At 44.3% G+C, this 23,281-nt stretch overlaps 1 protein-coding gene across 18 annotated transcripts in view; it reads right to left on the bottom strand.

Moving 5' to 3' along the window:
• LOC143213458 (CUGBP Elav-like family member 1-A) overlaps window positions 1-23,281 on the bottom strand; it is a 455,043-nt gene that overhangs the window by 93,918 nt on the left and 337,844 nt on the right. For all 18 annotated transcript variants that reach the window (XM_076433332.1, XM_076433335.1, XM_076433333.1 and 15 more), the window contains one exon: window positions 3,590-3,672. In XM_076433332.1, coding sequence (XP_076289447.1) covers window positions 3,590-3,672 — 83 coding nt within the window. The remainder of the gene's footprint in view (window positions 1-3,589; window positions 3,673-23,281) is intronic.

Here is a 23,281-nt window from a genome sequence, read left to right as displayed (position 1 = left end):
GAAAAGGTGAATAAACGAAGCGTGCACCTGTCATTTTCCATTTCATCGGCCGGTAATAAGAAATTTCTCGGTAATTGACTCGCGGACGCTCGAAGAGGAATCGCTTTTGACTTGTAACGCAGGCCTGACGTTACTTCGAGGCTTCATAATGCCGGGTAACAAGAAGAAATTTATTTTCCTTTAAGCGAACTTCATTATTCTAGCGGATGGAGGAAGCGAGAAAGGCTGACGAAACCACCTCGGTAGAGAGGGTGCAACGACGAGGGATGACGAAAAACAATAACGAGTCTGATGTCGTGAACAATCTAGTCTCCGTTGACGACGTCGAGGTATTATTACGTTCGTGTCTACCCGGTAACGGGTACGACAAATGTTTTTCCAATGGAACGCGAGTGGACTCGGCATCGGGCCGCGCGGTGTGTGTTTTCTCTCGGTATAAAATGTGATTTGAATTTTAGATTTTAATTAACATCCCGGAACCGGTATTTATCCGCGTATTCAACCCTGTAATTCTGTTTCGAAACAAACAAAATCCAGTTATAGGGGGGTAGGTTGAACCATTTGCATGAAATACAACGCGGTGATTCTCCTCCGGCTGGAAACTGAACGATCCTCCCAACTATAGCTTTATTCCCGCGAAACGTGATATATCGTCCCGTGTAGCCCAGTCGATTGCGTGGCGTATTCAATTTACGAAGCCTAATTCCAGCAAGTTACAGATGCAGGAAGGGGGAGGAGGATCGACGGGGGAAAACCGCACGTGTCGTCCGTCTCCAATATGCGAGCGGAGCAACCCATACGATGCCGTAAAATCCCTGGAGTGTAATTTGTACGCCGATAAATATCCGAGGTTTAGGCGAGCGAGCGAATCAACCAGCGAGGGAGCAGGCGAACGAGCGAGCTAACACGGTCAGTGCCGCCGCCGAGCGACGATCAAGAAAAGCTCGTCGTCTGCAGCGTGTCTCGCGCGACTCGCTCGACGGATCACCGATGTAGTCGAACCACCGAGGAAATCTACGAACACACGTCCCGTTAATTGCCACCGTTACTCAACGAGTACGAGGTTTCTTAAACACTCCACAACTCTCTTTACAGGCTTACGAATTTTCTCAACGACCTTCCATGTCCGCCAAAGATACACAGAGACACTTCAAGGTCTTCCAACGATCTTCAGGGTCTTCCAGGGATCTCCAGAAACTCTCAAGGTACTCTAACAACCTTCAGAGGTCTCACCTGATGATCCTCAGACTTTCTTCACAGAGGCTCGCTTATAAATTTTCAGAAACCATTCGAGATCCTCCAACGAGACAGCCATGGAGGTATTCTGAATGACCTTCGATGTTCTCCAAGGATATACAGAGGAACTTCAAGGTCTTCCAACGACCTTCAAGGGTCTTTCGAGGACCTCCAAAGACCCTCAAGGTACCCTAAGGATCTTCAGTGGTCTAACCTGATGATCCTTGGACTCTTTTTACAGGCTCGCTTATGAATTTTCAGAAACCATTCAAGGTATTCCAACGAGAGAGGTGTTCCCAATGTCCTTCGATGTCCTCTAAGGATACACAGAGAATCTTCAAGGTCTTCCAACGACCTTCGAGGGACCTTCAGGGTCTTCCGAAGATCTCCAGACGCCAGATTGCGTTGCACTCGCTATGTATTGTGTGAAACTGAACGATATGACATTCTTCATGTATGAAACTCAGTGGCGCACCCAGGATGTAATCTGGGGGAGGGGGGAGTTGAACGCAGCCCTAGGTTTTGCGTGATGACCTTTTTCTTAGCCAAAATATCTGTCAACGGTATTCAGGGATATTCCGCGATTTTAATTTTGGAAACTAAACATTTTTTTCTTGGGGGAGAACTTGGCCCCGTGGCCCCAATCCCTGGGCGCACCACTGATTGGTAAATCTCTGGGGAATTTATATTAGAGATTCCAATAAATAAATTAGGCTGAAGTTTATTAACAAAATTTTAATAGAATTAAATTCTTTGATCACAATATTTTAAATCCTACTTCTTCTATGGCAGACTATTGATTAAACAAATTGTATTTTGTCAAGACAAGAAAATAACGTTTTTTAAACATTTAAATATAACGCCAACTTCACATTGGTGAGTGTCGCCACAGTCGCCAAATAACACTGTTCTCCGAATTAGAGCGGGTAATAGTCCCGCGATAATGAATTTTTAATAAAACAGCGCAGACGTCGAGAGTCTGAAATATAAAATTCTGAACGGACACGCCACTGAGACGGACGAACAAAAAGAAATGAAAAACGTTCGTTTGTTCTTCGATCGGAACTCCGTCTGGCCTTTGTTTGCGCCTTTACATAGAGCTGCGCGCTCCGGACTAAGTTACTCTGGGTCTTGGTCGATGATAATTATTCTCGTAAATTCAAGCATAAATGCGCGTCGCCGGAATGGGAACGGGGCGAGGGGAATTGGTAGGTTAAATGCTCGTAATGACATCTCGTAATTGCATCGAAAGTTCGCGAGGAAACTGTAATTATCGCGCGGGTGCAGTTCCAACGATACCATCGGTCGCGTCTCTGCAACTGACGGACTATCAATTTCGATAAAAAATATCTTTACAGTCGACCGTGTCCCCTCTGCTCATTTCTATTTTCCACCTGTTTTTCCTTAAACAAACCGCGAGAGGTACGTTCGATGGGACTCGTCGAATATCGATACTGCATCGCAAACGCAAGCCTCGTGCGTCAGATGCCGACAAGGGACGATCAGTCAAAGGATCCACCGTCGGATCTGAATAATTTATTCGAATAAACATTCGTATTAGTATTCATTATTCCGGCAATCTCTCGATTATGCGACTTGTCGGCACTCGGATAATTATCTGGCTAAGCGTTCGTTATTCGCTCGGACGGACGTACTCGTTGATCGATCGCGATTCAATATAACAAAATTTTCAGATTGCCCTACAATATCGTGTCGGACTCGTGATGAAGATTTTTCAACAGAGTCTAATAAATACAGGGTGACAAGAAATAACGGAGTTAATCATTTCTTATCATAATGAATAATGCCAGAAGTGCTGCGGCCTACAGCCGAAAATTTCAAAACACGTTTGAGCCTCTGAATCGGCTCAAAGGGTGGCCACTTCGAAACTTCTTAAATATGTGAATACTAAAGGTCTATGTTACGGTTGTTATCATTTGGTTTTTTCAAAATTCGTCGATTTGACAGAATTATAATAAGAAATGTTTAACTCCGTTATTTCTTGTCACCCTGTATGTATGTTATGAATCTCCTTTAAATCGAGATGAAATTCTATTTTGGTTTTGTTAATGTACTGAACAAAATATGAGCATAAAGTAGACATACATTTTCTCCTTTTTTAAGACATTAAGAACTACAAAGAAGGTTGTAATCGCTGACACCGTAAAATAAATCGTAGGGCAAGGGGTTAACAAGATTCTATTGGGTTGGCAAATAAGTTCGTTCGGTTTTTCAGAGTGGGATAAATCACAAAAACCGAACGAGAACTTATTTGCCAACCTAATAGTAATTTCTGTCCTTTCCTGCTCGAATTGCTATCACATCTATCAGTATAAAAAGAGACTGTACATACCCCGCTGAAGGTCTTGACGTTGTGCAGTGCGTTCTGCGCGTCCAGCGCTGCCTTTCTCGTGTAGAACGTCACGAAGCAACATCCTGCAACGAAAACAAAAACGGAACCAATTAAACGTCAGGAAGGTAAACGGAACGGGGTATCGTAGTCAACAAAATTCGCTATCGGTACTTTTACAGCGTCCCGTGTCTGCCGCCGGGTACGGTCGAAGATAAACAATATACGGTAGGATTCATCGTTTCTCTGTACATTTAAAATAATACGTTTCGAACGGGATAATAACAACAGCAGCAACAACTGGAACGCACGAAAACGGGGATGGTTGTTGCCTTGACAACGGGCTAATAGAGGACTCGTTTGCTCGTACTAGGAAAGCCTGTCGCATAGTCGGAACGGTCCTGCTCTCTCGCAGCTTGGAGAAAGAATTACCTAACGAATGGACAGGCGACGACTGATACGGAAAATGGCGGGGTCGTTCGAGCCAGTCTCGCTTCTGCGAAGCTCATCAAGAGGTTTTCTTGTTCCCCCCAGGTTGTCGCAGCTGGACACCACCCAAGCCAGAAACGAACGGATTGCATCGGTCGATAGTTTCGAGTTGCCAAAAGTTCGATACGCCGTTGTATTACTACCGGTGTTCCTCCTGCTCCGCCCTCGCATCGGTGTTACCTTCCCTGTGGGATGGAGAAGGGGAGTGGATTTGCACCAGTCGAAGGGGAGAAGGAGGGTTGTATACCCTTCCAACGTTGCAGTTTACGAATAAGGCTGCATAGGTATCTCAGCCTCCTTTCGCTCGTCCACGTACAAGTGCAACGGGCCCAACCCCGACGGAGAACTTTCGAATTCCAGCAGGAACTTACATTACGCGAATGGCCGGAGCCAAATTGCTTCTACTTTGCTGCGAGGAAAAAAAACCGGCGGATAGACCCGCCGTTTCCGGCGAACGGATCGAGACCCGCCGATATTTACGGAGCACGTCGGCCTTCGAACAACGTCTCGAGACGCTAATGCTGCACACGCTTGATCCTCCACGAAGCTCATTCGACGTAGATCGTTCGACCATCCGGCGATTCGAGGACCGTTGTGCAGCCAGGGAAAGAGCAATTACGGTGGTAGATTATTTTAGACACAGTCTCGGGATCATTCGGTCTGTATCATTGCGAGTTTTATCGGAAAAGTGAGTAGAAGTTTGAAACTGTAGAAAGGTTGGAAGAGAGAAATATTCAGGCTTTTAAAATTGTTGGAGAAAGAAAACTTTTAAGTGACTCCTGTGTCTTGGTCCGCATAATCTTGTAATACTTCATATATTTCTTCGTTTATTTATTCATCCATCTAGAGCAGGGGTTCCCAACCTTTTTCCTACATCGACCCCTTTTAAAAGAATGATGATCCTTAGACTTTCTTTACAGAGGCTCACTTATGAATTTTCAGAAACCATTCAAGGTCTTCCGACGAGACAGCCATGGAGGTATTCTGAATGATCTTCGATGTCCTCCAAGGATATACAGAGGAACTTCAAGGTTTTCCATCGATCTTCAAGGGTTTTTCGAGGACCTCCAGAGACCCTCAAGGTACCCTAAGGACCTTCAGAGATCTAACCTGATGATCCTTGGACTCTTTTTACAGGCTCGCTTATGAATTTTCAGAAACATAGAATTAAAGAAAATGTCCAACTGAATTTATTTAATCATCCATCAAGAGCAGGGTTTCCTAACCTTTTTCCTACATCGACCCCTTTTAAAAGAATGATTTTCTTCATCTACCCCCAAGGGGTCCACCTGGAAATTTTTAATGTCTTAAAATTGTTGAAGATAGAAAATGTCCAACTGCATTTATTTAATCATCTATCTAGAGCAGGGGTTTTTAACCTTTTTCCTATATCGACCCCTTTCAAAAGAATGATTTTCTTCAACGAACCCCAAGGGGTCCATCTGGGAATTTTTAATCTTTTAAAATTGTTGAAGAAAGAAAATGTCCAACTGCATTTATTTAATCATCTATCTAGAGCAGGGGTTTTTAACCTTTTTCCTATATCGACCCCTTTCGAAAGAATGATTTTCTTCAACGAACCCCAAGGGGTCCATCTGGGAATTTTTAATCTTTTAAAATTGTTGAGGAAAGAAAATGTCCAACCAGCGCCTTGGTCCGCAGTCTAATCTTGTTTGTCAAGCAGACTGCATTTATTTATTCATTTACCTAAAGTCACAACAAAGCCTGCAGGATTGAAAGACGAATACATCAGACTGATGGAGGAATTCGACGACGATCGAAGTCGAAGGGATATTAATTGAAAGACGATCGCATTGTAGATTTTTTCTATGTGCCTCGAACGGGAGTCTGAAACGTTCCGGTATCGAGAAGTAACGAGGCATCCGATACTCTCGAACGAGACGGTCTACCGCGACCGGGTGCGTATAATTGAAAAATGCGTAACACGATATCGTAGCCGAAGGCGGGGCAGGAAACTTGAAATTTTGTTCCGGCGGAGTTTTCGTTCGTGCTTCCGCCTCGTCTTGGCGTGGCTCGGCGCGGGTGAGGGTTGAAAAGTAACGGAATTCTCCGGCGAGCCAAGAAAATGAGAAATTTGATATTATCAGGGAACGTCTAATTGACGTGGCAGACAGGTGTTCGGGCCGGAATCAAAATTCACTTACGAAAGGTATTGCGAGAGGCCGCGCCTCTCTCTCTTCGCCTCGCTCGTCCTTCTACACCGGAGGAAATTGCTTTTACACGTGTACCCCTCCTCTCTCTTTCTCGAAGAGTATAATTATCGAAAACTCTGCTATGTATCTGTGGTCGTAAGGAAAACCGCCGCTGTCGCAATTTCAACAAATTTGAATTTACGCGTTAATTGAACTTCGGAGCATAGGATTTACGCGTTTAAAGAACTAATGCAATTCTACCGATGTCCGATGTGAATTAGTGATATTTTAATCAAGATGTGATGATATCGGCGCACAGGTTCCATCAATGACGCAATTTTGCAAATAATTAAACACTCAAAAATTCTATTCTTGAAAAAGGTCCATATCAGGATCGAAACGTTGAGTGTTTAATTATTTGCAAAATTGCTTGTAGTTTATCATTGATCGAACCTGTGCGCCGATATCATCACATCTTGATTATCAAAGATACGATCGATAAACATTAAATTTTATATCAGTGATATTTTAGTTCGAGAATTAAACATTTATAGTTAGAATAATTCCATTCTATATGATCTTTTTCATTTTATGGATATGAAATTTAAATAATACCTCGTACAATACTAATTGGCTAGATCCCAACATATTTAATAATGTAAACAATATTTTGAATAATGGTACAGCAATTTCTAGTAGTGACTCTCTCTCTCCGAGTCACCAATCGAGTGCTAAGGATTAAATGACAATATCTGGAATGTGAGAGTACGTGACATGCGGCGCTCTTCGATAGAAAGAGAAAGAGACGCATCATTCGATTGTTTGATCAAAGTTCAACGTTTTTATGGTTCATGGACTGCCGGCCGGTATTAAATTGACGAATGGCGAGCAAGCACTGGTTCGAGCATTGACGAATCGCAGTGAACTGTCGTGCGAGCAGCCGAGGGTGTAGCACGGGGTGTTAGAGCGAAAGCCAGGGTAAACCGGAACGTGAAGGGTGGCGGTCAGAGCAACTCTGATTTATTCGCAGGTTTGTCGAGTGGTAGGTGGTTCGCGTTACGTCGTAGACAGGTACAAATTTGTCGGGGAGATTTTCGAATTTTTTTTTTTAATTGTACCTCGCTTATTCGAGGGTTCGCGGGATAACGAGGTTTAGGGGGACGGGAGATCGATACAGTCGCGTTTCGTTTCTCCATTCTGCCAACGGAAAGCGTACATCGTCCCGCGATATTTCACTAATTAGTCTGAAACCCCATACGATCCGCTTGGGCCTCGATCATCGAGAAATAAGGAGAAACGGTCAGCCATGAATCGGACAACTCTTCGGGCGAATTACAGAACTGTAATGAAATATTTCTAATGCAGTCTTCTCATTGGAAGAAGATTCCACGTGATATTTAATCCCTTGCCGTATTTTAAGGAGTCACTTAAAATTGTTAGACAAAGTCTAACAAATATGAATGTTACGTGTTTCTTTTTAAATGAAATAAAATTTGTCTCGCTTGCAATCAATATTTAAGTATTAAAATAAATGTAGCCATACAAAAATATAAATTTTCTTTTCTCTTCTACGACATTTTTGTGGATATAGACGTTTTAATCACTGTAACTGTAGAGAAAATGGTACGGCAAGGGGTTAAAACTGTGGTGTCCAAGGTTGTTCGGAGCCCACCTTAATAAACTGTAGGTCCCGTCGCTAATGACCACGGCAGTTGGATGCGACGTAAGACAAATAAATAAATAAAACTGTAATCTACGTTATCGACTTCTGTCAGGCGTTCTTCGCGATGGTTAATGTAATATTTAAGATGGAAAGTTGCTCGGGATTCACCTCGAGACACTCTTCGTTACTAAAACATTAAAGGATCGCGTAATCGTCGCGCACAGATCCGAGTAAAGGGCCCGTGCGTAATTTATTAATCTCCCGCGTGCTGTATGCGCGCAAGTCGCAGAGCACCGAATGATAATCCATAGGAATAATCAGTAGTTGAAGCGGTTCGAGGGTTTCAGATGGCACCGACGAATCATAATCGTGTAAACTCTCCGGCTAGAAACTCGGAATAGAACAGACGACGCGACGTAGCGGAGAAGAAACCGATGGAATTACGTATTAATTTCACACGGGTCCGCGGGTTCTGGTGTGCGCACTCGAACGAAACGCGAGCGACATCGAAATCAATTTTCCTGTTAACTCGTTACCCTAATAATAATATGATTACTAAAACAGCAGTTAATCGTGCCGTATTGATCGGAGCAATTGCTCACTTGTCATCGATGATTCGTCCGTTACAACGTTTCAGATTCGCTTGGCTGAATGAAATAATAACGCGCGCGCCGGATTATCGCCAATCAACGTTTATTTAATATCATTCCCCTGGAAAATATTACTCCCGTATATTTGGTACGTCATTTGCTGCAGACACGTTACACGTTTAAGTATTGTATCAGGTATTGTGTATGTAGACTTCTTGCGTTAGCCGTTGTGTCGAGTTGCAAAAATATGCAGGGTGATCCATAGGGTTGCCAGATCTTCTATATTTGATATGAGACTTCTGTATTTAAACTTGATCTCTCTTTACGTACCTACAGGAATTTTCAAAAATCTTTGTTTGAATAAAACAATTAAAATGTCTGTGTACCTTTTGAGCCTATCTCATATATACATAATTGCAGTTTTCACTACTTCTTCTATATTTGGATAAAACATTTCTGGCAACCCCAGTGATCCACCTAAATATTTCGTTTATTTTTTATGACTTTTTAAATATTGGACCACAGGATTTGACATTTTTTTCGAAAACATTTTTCACATTGTGCAGCAAACCAATTATCTAGGTGCACGGCAGTGCACCAGCCAAGTTTAGCCCTCCATGTAACTCTTTAAAAATTAAATAGCGTCCATTTAAACTAATTTTTACAAACGCTTTCTTCAGTATTGCAAGAGGTATTTCTAAGCTAACGAACTTGGCCGTATTTTGTTTGATCTCGGAACTTTTTACGGCCATAGGAACTTGGCTCCCGTTTACAGGATGTTTTTGTTGGGATTCTAACTTCCGAAAAATGAATATTACTGGGAGTCACTCTGCCTGCAAAGGGTAAATTTCTTGAATAACGTTTCTCTCGCTTCCATTTGCGACTAGATTTAAAATAAAAAGCGGCTCGATGCGAGTCCGATGGAAAGTAGTAACGCAAACAAGGGGATATCGATTGCCGAGGGAATAGAGCCACGGGTATGTAGACGTGTTCGATCCAGGGTGAAGCGTGTGCGGTATAATGAGTCGTATCAAGGTATCCGTTTATCCGGGGTCAGTCGTCGTTAGGAGCCGACGAATGAGTTTAATTTGCGCTTCGAATTACTACGTCTGCAAAAATCACGTCGAACGAGTAGAACACGGCGGCTCGGCCGCCTGCAGGGCCACGGTCACCATTAGGAATTCCCAATTGACGTCGTAATTATCGCTAATTGGACTCCGGATTATACTCGCGCGACACGCCGCGCCGCAGCGTGAAACGCTCCGTCGTTCGAGCTGCGAATTATGCATTTGCTCTTTCTCTATATAGAGGGAACCCATTGGAAATGGCATCGAGACGGGGATGAAGAAAGCTTACCTTTAGGGAGGATCGTATTCCCACAATGACAGCTGTGCTTCTGTTAATTGGGACACGGATGTCCTGACCCGTGGCGCCCGTCCCATTACACACCTCGGTGCTTCGTCAACTTTATCGCGTCAAGGATTTCCCTTGGAACGAATATTTTTTTCCCCGTCCTCACGTTCCAATCGACTCGTTTACCACTGTCACTGGCACCGGGCAATTTTACTGGAATTATTCAATCCTCTGTCCGCGTTTTGCCTCGAATTTTATACCCCTGTCACCGTTAATTAACCCCTCGCAATGCGATTTTCTTTGCGTCCACAATGCTTTCAATCCCATTAAAAAATTCATTGAAGAGCTCCTGGAGCGATCTCGAACGGTGTACATAAATATAATCGACGATAAAACACGCCTCGCCGTGCTTCTGCAGATATTTCTTCAGGAATTTAGTTGTACACGGTGCGATACGATTTTGTTAATTGTTTGGCAAACGATTATGCCAGCTTCTAGAAGAGGTTCGGATCGACGCGTGCTCGAATGTCGAGTTCGAAAACCGTTTAGACGGGGTGTTGAACTCGGGAGTGCTACTTTGATTAGCAAATGTCCAATTAAACGAGTCAATGCGATCAGGGCTCGCGCATTTATTCGAGAGCAGCAGCAACAGCTATTCGAGTGTCGTTATCGACTCTGTGCTCGATTATAGACTTTTATTCTGGCGAGAGATGCTCCACGGCGAACCCGTAAAGTGGAAACACAGCAGCACCCTCGAGAACTTTAGTGCCATATCGATTCCGGAATAATATCACTTGGGAATCAGGTGAACGAGAAAAGATTATGCCTCGCGTATGAATATAAACACCGAATAAATTTATCCATCGGATCAAAACTGCTTTAACAATTTTCGCGGCATTCTCGATCGTGATGAAGTGACTGGATTCAATTCATTTAGGTAGACAATTTTAATATCGCGCACAGTTTAATGACGAAACAATTAACCGGGAGGCGGAGCCTTGTAAAAATGGAGGTTCTCGCGAAAGCAGGTCGACGAGGCGAGGGCCGAGATAAGGGCGTTAGGAAGGAGAGAAATAAAATCGAGAGAAATATAAGGTCCGATAGAGAATCTACGTCACTCGAGAGACGGTTGCACGTACCAGTTGGACACCGAATTTATGAACACACGATCGATGGTTCGCTTTGATGATATCTCTATCGATGTCTCGGCGGACTTTACCGGTCCTCTTCCCGAGGTCTCTTATCGGGCAGGAGCGTGGGAGAGGATAGAGGCGAAAGATGACAGGCGAAAGGTGCAACGGTGCAACGGGGCAATGGCGCAACCGTGGAACCAGAACACACGGTCTCTCCTAGATATGCGAGGAATGATACCAATTTACGACCCGGGACGAGTTTATGTTTTCTCTTCACGACCCGCATTCCTGTGTTTTCTTCGAACGAACGCGAAATATTCGAGCACGCCCCGCTGGATCCACGTCCGTTTCGCGCTATAAAAATCTGCCCGTTCTTGGATTACGATTATCCTCCCGGTCGCAGAGGCCACTACGTTCATGTCATATTTCAAATGATCATTGAATCCTCGAGCTTTATAGCCTCTACGCTCCGAAATCTTTCCCCGGCGGAGAGCTCTTTAATTTTCGTTTCAGCAGCGGACTCTTTGCTCGACGCTTCCCGACATTGTTTTTACCGAGATCGTCGATAGACCTACAGTAAGGAGCATAACTGATTCCACACACTTCAAATCGGAACAACTTCTTTTATGAATGGACCAAACGACTTCAATTTCTCTGTAAGGCTAGAGGAATTAGTTTAGTAAATGATGTGTAAAAAATATGTTGAAAAAATGCATTTGGACGGAATTGTGAAAAACAATAGTAAAAAGTTTCAAAATCAATTGATTTCTAAGACTTTTTTAGCTGGACCAATAACGAAAATTTGAACGTTTTGTTTGGTCAACTTGTCTAAATTATATACTCTCCGAAATGTATTTCTTCAACTTATTGATTAGACGTCATTTACTAAACTAATTCTTCTAGTCTTACAGAGAAGTCGTTTGGTCCATTCATATAAAAGTTATTGTGATTTAAAGTGTGTGGAATCAGTTATGCTCCTATCTCTACAGCAAAATGGAAATTGTCTGCATCGATTGCAAGAAATAGAAACTAAATTGAATGATTTTAATAGAGGCGAAATCATACATTGACAGCTTGGATTTTTCAATTTAATCTACTCTTTTATATTCAGGAGATATTTAGCTGGCTACAATTTAGGTAGACCGCCACGTATAGTTCCTTTTTTAATTGTTCGGGGGGTCAATGTTCGGTTCGGCCGAACGTGTCGAGTCCATCGATTATTAATACCGAGGATGTAAAACCGCGAGTGCCTCATCCATGCGACGCGGCCCCGGAAATGATCGCTAATTAGATTCATCCGAATTGCCGGTCGCGTATTATCGTTTGTGCGGTCAGTGCCAAAATTATCAGGTCGCGCGGTCGGTCGAGCGAAGGGACGGATAGTATAGGGCTCGATCAGGACAGAGCAACGAACCGAACTGAAACCGGGGGACGAGCCGCACCGGAAGTGCGGAAAGGTATGCCGGGGGCTCTGCGAGATGCGAGCATTACCTCCGCAGCATGTCGCTGCTAGATTTCCCTGTGGGCTCTAATCACGCATCGGCATCGAAGCAGTAGCCGCCGCCCCGCGTTCACCTGGGATCGCCGGCACGAGTGTCGTATAGCTGGCATAGAGGGTATCAGCGATCGTTTATCCGCGAGAACGTTCCTACCTTTTCGAACACCCCTCCCGTACACCCCCTATCCCACCATCCCCCGACCAGTCACTGCCTGCAAATCGACCAGAGAACATTCCTTCTTCCGCCCTTGCGGCGGCGATCAACATTTTCTGCTAATTACTGCAACCTTCTAGGTCGAATGTACAGGGTGTATAAAAAGTAATGGTCATCGTCGTAGGGGCGAATCTACACCTCTGGATCGGTGGACATTTTGTAAGAGAAACTTGCCACAAAAATTTTTGTTGAAGTTTGTTTTTACATCAATAGCTTCTAGTCATCGAGAAGAGAAAAAAGTTTGAAAGGAGCCACATGTTGCAAACAAATAGTTATTGAAATACAGGCGATAAAGTTCTTGCAAAATTTGATTGCGTAGAATTATACGTTATAAACAAAAGCCTACTACTAAAGCGACATCCGTCGCTAGGCCCGTACCAAGTGATCGTCTCCCTGCCCATTCAGTTCATAAATTTGAGGTAACAGAATATGAAAGAATACCTTATATCTAGACGACGGAGCTTTATGCATTTATAGGAAAATTGAGTAGATGCAATTCAAAATTGTTGGAAGATTTTCAAAATTGAAGATGTCAACGTATGATTTTTCCACTGTTAAAATCGTTAACGGAAGAAATAACATTCAATTTGGTTTCTACTGGGTTGGCAAGAAAGTAATTTCGGTATTTTAAGGTGAAATAGAGCCCAATATTTTATACAAGCAATGAATTTTAATGAATAACATATTCTCCCTTCTGTTCGATGATCTCTAGCCAAAAAGAATAAATAAGAAAATATTTTATTCATAAAATTCATTGCTCGAATAAAGAAATTCACCTCGTTGTTGTCACCTCGGTTTTTCATGAAAGGGTGAATTTAGGTGGGGAAATGTTGCGTTTGTTAATTGGACAGACGTGTGTCGGAAGGACGTTAAGTTGAGAAGTGGGGAAACTGTCAAAGAAATTCCTTTTGTCGTTGTCTACGTTCATCAATGACGTAATTTATAAGGGTAGTCCGCTCGTCGCTTCGAGGGATCCGTCGCACGTGTTGTCGATTCGAATGCGTTTTTTTGCTTGCTATAACGTCCTTTACAGGTATATCGCCTAATCCGCTGGAGGATCGGTGAGGTACGGTAACATTGTATAATACAGGATTAGTATTCTTATAACACAATGGATGTAAGGTATTCTTTCATATTTTGCAACTTGAAATTTATGATCCGAATGAGCAGGGAGACGATGACGTCGTACGGGCCGCAGTACTATTTTGACCGTGGTCGGAGTAACTTCTTCCCGTTCGTTGTCACAATTTCGGAAAGTGTGTTGTGTAGTGTCCAGTGATTGTGTAGAAGTGTCGTGTTTTGTGCTTCGTCGTTAATAAGACGTATTCGCGAAAATGGCAGTGTCCACTTGATCCGACGGACGAACAGAAGATTCTGCTTTGTAAGTACCTATAAAAATCATTATTTTGCCCTAAATAAATTTGTACAAAACAATCACAATATTACGCTACTCAAAATTGAGTAAAATCAAATTGTTTAATCAGCCGAAAATAATACAGCAGTATTTTAAAATGCTTCATTATCGTTTTAAGACCCACGCAGTCTAGTAATCAGGGAAAAGACGACTTTTAATTTGCCAATGCAGCTAATTTTTGTTCCGCATAAAGACCCTCTGTCTAGCAGTGCATCCGAAAACTGCACACGTTATTCGACTCCCGTACGCTATACAACTGGCCGGCTGATAAAAAATTCTAGCATCAGATTACACGGAATAATTAAATGAAAAGACCGCGTTTTTAAGTGTGCGGGTCTCGCAAAAATTTCGCTTGTCGCTCGTTGGTGTTTGCTGTTGGTGTTTGCCATTCTAGAACGTTCTCCTCCGGCACTAATTAGAAGTTCGGATATCCGCGTGTAAACGTTGCATCAGAATTCTGGTTCGATAGATGCATCGTTAACACCTGCACGTACCCACACGCGTGTATCACGGCGTCATAAGCCAGATAGGTTTTCGCCATTTGACTTACGACAGAGAGAGAGAGAGAGAGCAGCATTGTAGCCCGGCAAACAGGAGCGAAATCGGTATTCCATCGAGTTTAGGTGTTTACGTGTTTATGTATACACGCGCATGAGCGCGATCTAACCGGGGAGGTGCCTTTGACCGATCAAGCAACGTAAATTCTCTGATTAGGTCGAGAACAAAGGCGAGTCTCTAAGGAACCTCGCCTCGATCGTGATCGGGTGGTGGCCCCGTCGGATAGCCAGATCGATATCCTTGTGTCGAACGTCGATCTTGTATCGGACTGGCCGTGTATCGACAGTGTACTCGAACTCTGAACCTTCTTCAAACTAATAATTCACTGCGATATCAATTTTCGATATTCCGGCGACCGAGCATGCAAATTCTCCGTTGATTCATTCCTCCGTAATTCGATTTGAAAAAGGAAAGGGGACGTTAAATTCCACCACGAAGGACATAGGAAGGACACACGAAGATAGTGCTGCGGCTACCTCCTACGCTCGCCACAAGATGGACGAATAGCCAAGACGTTTTACGTTCAAATCACAGTAACAAGGAGGTACACAGAGGTAATTCGAAAGATCGGGCGATCGCGGACTTGGATCTCTGCGGGCCGATAATAAGAAATGGCGAGTAAATTGTCTAGAGTCGGTTCCTGCGGCGAAATGGTAGCAGGATCCCCGAAGTGCGGCATGATCTCGGGAACAGTGCAGAGCCGGGGACAAAGGGACGGTCTGGTCGGATCGATCGACATTTGTTTATGCAAGACCATTTCCTCGAGCACGGCGACTTCTTCCGGTTCTTCCCGGCGAATCGTCGGTATAAGCAAGTTCGGGGGCGGGTGGAGGGGTCAGCGAGAATGGTCGTCTCGTTTCGGTTTGGTGTTTCCTCGAGCATTGCGGTGCGATGCGGTTGTACGCGTGTATGTGTAGGCGGCACGCCTCAAAAGCGGTTGATCCACCGAGCTACGATACCAAAGACGGTCTTCCCGGTCTGTGTCCGTAGTTTCGTTCATTCCCACGAAGGTATCCTTAGGATTGGCAAGGGATCGCAATCTTGGTTTTATCACGGAAATCTCAGTCCCCCTGTGTCGTCTGTTCGTGCAGCTTCTGGCTACGATCTCCGGAGCCGACGTTGAACACGGGGCAAGACGACGGTCTTCTTAGCCTGCAGCTTTCATGGACGAGCGGTCCGAGAGTCAATATAAGACGCTGGAAGCCGAGACGATCGTATCGGGAGTTCGATCGATCGACGATTCGACTTCCTGTTCGTTCCCCACCGTCTGCTTTGTGATCTGTCCGCGCGGAATTCCCGATGCCTGCCTGTCGCGGCTGATTGCGGTAAACTCCGGCGACATTCGTCTAGCAACCGACGCCAAACTAGCTCGCGGAATGCTCGATCGATGCCGAAGAAACCGATTCATGCTGACGCGACTGATTCACTATTTCCATCGATGGAGAGAGAGAGAGCATTGTCTCTCCACGAACATTTTTACCTAGGCCCTGCGAAATTCCGATTCCTCCTGCGTTGACGAATTTTGATCGGACAGATTTAATTTTCCGAGGAATTGTCTCTCTCGTTTGTTTAGCTAGTCGATTGAATATTTCTCGAGAATACGCAAACTTCCAGCCGTCGGGAAGATTACTTATTTTCCCTTGCTTTCGCGGAGGGTCGAGGAATTTTCATTCCGATGATGGTAGACGGCGGCAAGATTTTCCGAGGCCGAGCATGGATATCTGTTTGTCTGTGTCACATAAAAAGACTGAGGCGGCAGAGACAGGAAGGAAGAGAGATTCAAATACAGCACTTTGCGACATGGCATCTTTACAGCAGCCGAGAAAACTGTTATCGCGGGGCATTCCGGGATATGTAAAATTTTCATTTTCACTCGGAAAAAGGAGACGACCCGGCAACGAACGTATCCACCTTGCACGACGAGTCATTTTTCTACGCGACTCTCGGCAATCGAAACTTTAGATCACTCCGCGCGAGGAGAATAGAACCTTCTTCGGTTATTAGACAGCGGATCTTTATGCAAAATAAAAATTTCTTACTCGAATTACAACGAACTGGAGTGAATTAGAAATTTATATTCTTCCCTATTATGTTTTAGTAGATTGAGAATAATATAATAGTATGTTTAAATTTTTCTAATATTTTTGCTGTTTCAAATTATACCCACTCATTTTTATCATAAATGCATAAAATCCGCGGTCTACTTATTATACATTTTCTGCGTTTCACCGGTGGATGTTTATTATTAAACAAGAGAGAATTAACAATTTATTTTCTTTCTTTCAAGGTTTTCACTATTCTAATTTACACCCACTCATTTTTGTCATAAATGCATAAAATCCGCGGTCTACTTATTATACATTTTCTGCGTTTCGTCCGGTGGATGTTTATTACTGAACAAGAGTGAATTAACAATTTATTTTCTTTCTTTCAAGGTTTTCATTATTCTAATTTACACCTACTAATTTTTTTCCATAAATATTGCGTTAGATTTTTCCGCGAAGAGTACGGAGAATGATTCCGGGTGGTCGTAATACTTCTACTTTCAATGCGCGTCTCGTTAGACACAGGTTTGTTGTTCCATCAGAGCAACAAAAGGCACGATTATTCGTTCGCGCGGCGGCATTAGTATTCAGGCCGCGTAAAAGATGGCTTCCTTCCGCGAGATAATATTCTTTAGAAGGAGTTCGGCTGCTTAGCTTATTCTCCCTCGTCCCCTTTCTTCATCCACCGTCTTACGCAGCGATTATTCAGCCTGCTTTTCGAACGAGGTGTCGCTTTTACGCATCTTCGATCAATTGCGCGAATCGTTGCCGAGCGGTTCTATTAAACATTGATGCGCGTCCGCTCGTAAACCGCGTTTTTTTACGGTGCTTGTATTCCACAATGACCGGGAATTTCTCTGTCGAAAACATGAAAGTTTATGTCGCGTCCAACTATCGATCACGCGAATTCATACGTCTTTGCTCGGGAAATATATTTCTACTCGGTTGCTTCGTCTGGTGATTGGCGCAGGTATTATTAACAAATGTGTTTAAAAATTAAGATCAATACGATTGAATACAATTTATATACTGTGCTCTTAAAATTCCCACTGAGGCTCAGAAGTCTAAGAAAGCACAACGTAATATAAGAATGCGACTTGTTCTCTATTTTTCTCCGATTTTTCGGCGACCGAGGCCTCTCGAGCTTCACAGCCCCTCAAGGGGGTACATCCCGCAGGAGTGGGGATAGTTCTGGGACAATTGTCGGTCAGACATTTGGGACATTTATCGATAAAATACTGTAAAGAGCTACGGTTTTGCTGCGTCTTGTCTTTTATTAAAGGATGCCGCGTAACAATATCAACCACTGAATATTGCTAGAATGGCAATTTATTGGGAGAGGGGAATAGATTGAGAAAATCGTAGTCGAAGTTGAGACTCGGATTAGACGGCACGTGTGTGGGCCCGCAGGGTGGGTAGTATAAATTTGGTGGCTGCTTCGTCACTGTTCCCGGAGAAATTGATTGCTCGGCGAAACTTCAATTTCCGAAGCGGCGAAGAAAAGCACGGGCATTGGGCAAAGCCCAACAAGCCAAAGGCTCTAACAAGAACTAGATTCCACCGGGTCTGGTTGATCGGATTCGCGACGAATAGACTCGGTAATCCGTACGATATTAAACACACGGTTCTTCGCCGGGGACCGTTATGCTCGAAATTGCTTTTCGAGATATCTAAGAAAATTGACGTCGTACGAGAGAGAGAGAGAGAGAGAAGAGGAAGGGCAGCGCCGACCCAGCTCGCCTACTCTCCCTTTAATCATGCAGGGAGTTTCAATATCTGGCCCAGGCTCCTAAGGAGATTAATCGAGAGACTCTCCTCGATGCTGACCGGCATCCGACTCTGTGTCCAGTACCGGGCGCACCACGAAATTGCCAACAGGCAGTTAGTTAGTCACTGCTTCCACTAATCTCGCCGATATTAATTTGGATGCATGAAACGCGTGTGCACGCATGCACATACCGGAGTGCAAGCCTCGCCTCTCGCGCGCGCATGCACTCGCGCTGCACAAGTGCTCGTGTGCGTCGCTCTAAGTACACCAAGTAGGCTGCTAAGGCGGCCAGCTGGCTGCTGGGCCGACCATGATCAACTGTGCGCGCGGCATAATAAACGGAACTGTCGACGTCAACGCCAGAAGGGGCCAGGAAACAGGTGTCCTGTCTGCGAAGTCGTAGACAAGCAAACGAGCCGTCCCGTTAAGATGCTCCTGGACTTGAGTAATCACGCGTTAATAGTCGATTACTCGTCCGACCGACGGACACCGACAGAATTCCCCGTCGTCGGCCCTCTCTATTCTCGCGCCAGTCTGTTTTTCTTTCAAAAATCAATCCTCCTCACGTCGCTATTTCGGAAACGAATATTTATTTATCCCGCTAAACGAACTCAATTCGAAACTGGCTCATTCGGCGATGGGAATTGAAATAGATCTATCTTAGGATCCGCCGTAATATCTTACTTCATTCTCCATCTTTGTCTCTGTTGTCGGGGTTTTTAGCGAATCGGGATCGTCTCTTTCGAAGAGGAAAGTAAAAATAAGAATAATAAACACTATTAACACGTTCCGTGCCGAGCCAAGCCGTTTTTGCTCGGCAATTAAGCAGACTTGTGTGCTGTCTTCGTCACCTTCGTTTGGTGGAAATAAATTCTACAGTCTTGAACGGATTATAGAATATATGTTTTTAGCGCATCAATGAAACAAACTGTAAAGAAGATGATACTGTTAGGACCTTCTACGTGTCCCCCTGCACCCCGCTCACCTCCTAGGAGTGGGGACTTTTAGCATGTTTACCACCTAACTAGTCCAAACACAGACCCAAAGTTAAAAATTGTGTTCCTTCCATATTTCCCTCTACAACTTTTCGTTTGACTGGACTAATACTTTCGGGCTCGAGAATTTTAACAAGATTGCCCGTACGAAATAACATTAGCATGAAGCTGTGCGAGAGGGTGGGCCGAATGGAAGTGGGCACTTTATTACGGCGTGGTAATAATATTAATAAAGGGTAGACAGAAAGATCGAGCGTGACAGTGACGTAGGTATAACACAGTGTCTTCTGGATTGTTAGACGGTGTCCTAGCGACGATGACGTACGACCGTCCGCCGTATAATAAAGGGATCGATCTCCGTCGACGGCAGGGCAGGACCGTGAAATAATCCACAGGTGTACGGTGGTGGATCCGCTGACTAATAATATTTGCATAAACAGTCGTAGAGACACCGCGAAGACAAGTTTAATTACAGGCGCGCGGCTCTCCGAGACGACAGAGAAACGCTTTGAAAGCAATAAACGCGGTCCAGTAATAATCGGTTCACGATCATAGAGGCGGAAGGAAGGTTTAGACGCGTACCGGATGTCTCTGCGCGGACATCTGTTATTCCGGCCGTCACTTCGCCTCGTATCGTAGTTCCTACCTGGCTCGTTTATCATCAGGATAGATATCTCGATTATGCCGGGTGAATATTGCGTCTATGTATGCGGGCGGGTTTATCAGCGGGCTGAATTTCAGCGGGATCGTCGCTTGATGGATCCATTCTGTTCCGAAACCACATCACCGCGAAAAATCGCTATCGAAAAGGCGCATAATTCAAGTGGAAAATCGTTATCTGCCAGGAAATTGCAGTCTCTCCCACCGTGCCGATCGAATGACTGGAATTCGCTATCGGGTTCGCCGGGCCGGACCGGGCCGGACCGGCAGCCCCATAGCATTCGCAAATAAATCTGTTTTTTCCCTGCCGCCGCGCGCGTCCCCGTGTGCTATTCTAATAAAGCCCTAAATGCGTCCAGGTGCGAAAGTCGATCGTCGGGCGAAAACAGATAGACACTGTTTTTATTCCTTATAACATTCTCTTGGTTCCTGCCCAAAACCTTTTCCGATGCTAATTCTTGGTGTTTTTAAGGTCTCTTTTTGTGAATATTTCTATTGCTTGTTATTCTTATATTGAGTTCTGTATTATGTTCTGCACAAAAAAGGAAAACATTCTCTTGGACGCTCGACGGACGACGGACGTGCCAAATTCCCGGAAAATACAGTCGGCGGTGTAGAACGTGGCCAAGTTGGATCGCTCTCGTCGAATAAGCAACCGACGACAAGGGGAAGCAACCTGATAACTCATTTCTCAGTCGATCGAGTAATTGAATTTCGGGATTTATTTTCTGATACCGAGGTGCTTCGGAGACATTCTGATTTTTCTGGTTAACGACCGTCGGATGTGTTCTCCGGTTGTTTCGCGTTTGTTGGCAACTCGGGTTCCATGGGCTGGAAAGGAACGGCGATAGGAAATCGATGGTCGATTGGTTGGTCCACGAAGGCCGCCTAGACGACGGATAAGTACCAATTATTAGAGTTACCGGCACGTGTATAGTTCGTTACCCGATTAAGGTGGCTGAAAAGGAATCCGATAGGAATCCGATGAGTCTCGCCGACCGGAGGAAAAGCTATTACCTCTGCGGCACTGGCAAGTTACGGCTACACCGTTCCAGAACCGCTGTACAAATGTGCAGGCACACGGTTGCTTGACTGTAATATTACCTGGTTGTGGGTATCGACTGCGCTCGGACACAATGTACCCGATACACACGGTGTCCCGGTATTCGCAGTGAAACTGATTCGAAAATGATTAAAAACTTGATCATCTTCAAACTTATTTCCTACGAGAAAATTATTTCTACGTTCTCGACTGTGTTCTTCGCGTAGTTCTTCGGAAACGCACTTTACTACAAGAAGTATCCAAATTCTCGATATACCAGGTATGTAAATATGAAACCGGAAGTTTTGTATAGAAAATACACGTCCATTGTATGAAAATTATACAAAATATTTTATTCGAAGTATTGCCCATCGGTAGCTATACATTTTTCCCATCTCTCTGACAATTTGTGGATGCCACGCCAAAAAACTGTTCTGTCATCCAGCCATTTTTGTACGTTTCCGTAAGATGTGAAGCGCTGCTCAGCAAATGCGTGTTCCATCGATGCAAATACGTAATAATCGGATGGAGCCAAGTCTGGTGAGTAAGCCGCATGCGAAAGAATCCCCAACTAAACGTCTCAATCGTTTCCTTGAGCGGTGTTGCTGTGTGTGATGCATTATCATGAAGAAAAATCACTTTGCGATTCATGTGGAACCCATTTTCCCATCTTCTGGATCTTTCCCATGGCTTTCGAACGTATAGAGACGGCTTCTCGTGTCACATTTAATTGGTCCGCGAGTTGTTGTCACGTTTGAGCGTCATCCTCATCCAACAATGCTTGCAATTCGCTGTCTTCAAACTTTTTCGGTGGTCTTCCACGTTCTTCGTTTCTCACGTGAAAATCGCCATTTTTGAATTTTTTAAACCACCCAAAGCACCGTGATTTACCAAGAGCATGCTCACCGTAAGCTTCGACAAGCATTCGATGCGATTCTGCAGCAGTTTTCTTCAAATGGTAACAGAAAATCAATGCTGTCCGCAAATCGTAGTTTCCAGGTACAAAATTCGACATGTTCAACGCTATTAAGAACTATGCTGTTGTATGAAACTTGTATGGTTGTGAGTTGAAAATCTTTGTCAGATGTCAAAACAAGAAAATGGCGTCAATGACGCGGTTTGACGGTAACTACATTGACAGCTAGGGCCACGTATGAGCAAATTCCGGTTTCATATTTGACCTGGTAAATTGTAGGAACTTATGCCGTATTTACTCCGACACAAAATGTCGAAGAGGGATCGATTCGTTTAACAAAAAGATTTAAAGCATAAAGTGACGGTCCGTGAGTGTGTATCGACCTTAACAGGGTGCAGAGCGTGAAAAAAGAAGCAACGGGTCCGGGGGATTGCAAAACTGTACGAAGACACGGCTCGAATTGCTCCTTACATCGCGGGAGGACACGACACCGTTCTACTTTAAAATTAGGAACGAAGTAGGAATAAAAGCAGTGCCAATGAAATAAACACGAGATCCTCGCGAGCCGTCCCGAGGCATTCTCGAATTGTATCGCTCCCCGCAAAGCCTGGGGATGTAATTTCTTCCCAAACTCGCTGGTATTCGAGCAGTTCCGGTAAAACGACACTTCGTGCAACATTCTCGGTCGAGGAAATTCGCTCGTCGTCCTCCTCTGTCCCTTCGTTTCCATCGGGCCACCTCTCGCAATACTGTTTTCGCTTTTCCAGAACCTTTATGCCGCATTTTAGGGCGCAGGGACGCACCGGGGAGAACCGGAGAGATGCGTCGGCAAGATAATTTCAAGATACAACCGCCATCGGCGATTCCTGGTTACCGGGCTGAACGACGGCTGCTCCTTTCAAACACGTCGAACCGAATTTAACCTTCGTTCTCAGACACTTGGAATTAAACTGGGAAGAGGTCAATCTGAAAGCATTAGGTCGTTCGCGGAAGTCGTTCCGTTATCTCAAGGGAAAATGAAAGCCAACTTTCTACCATTTAGAATAAGTTCTATAATCTGCGATTTTCTAGGCAACAAGATCCTATTTTTTCTTACAATCAATCATTCAATATTTCTGTTTTTTTTCCAAAATTACGACATATTTAATTTACAGGCGCGATTCAAATAAATCTTGAACAAGATCCAAACTGGGATCGAAACGTT

Source organism: Lasioglossum baleicum, chromosome 11 (assembly GCF_051020765.1).
Source record: "Lasioglossum baleicum chromosome 11, iyLasBale1, whole genome shotgun sequence".
Classification (NCBI taxonomy): Eukaryota; Metazoa; Arthropoda; class Insecta; order Hymenoptera; family Halictidae; genus Lasioglossum; species Lasioglossum baleicum.
The sequence above is the reverse complement of the archived record's forward strand: the minus strand, read 5'-3'. Positions and strand labels throughout refer to the sequence as shown.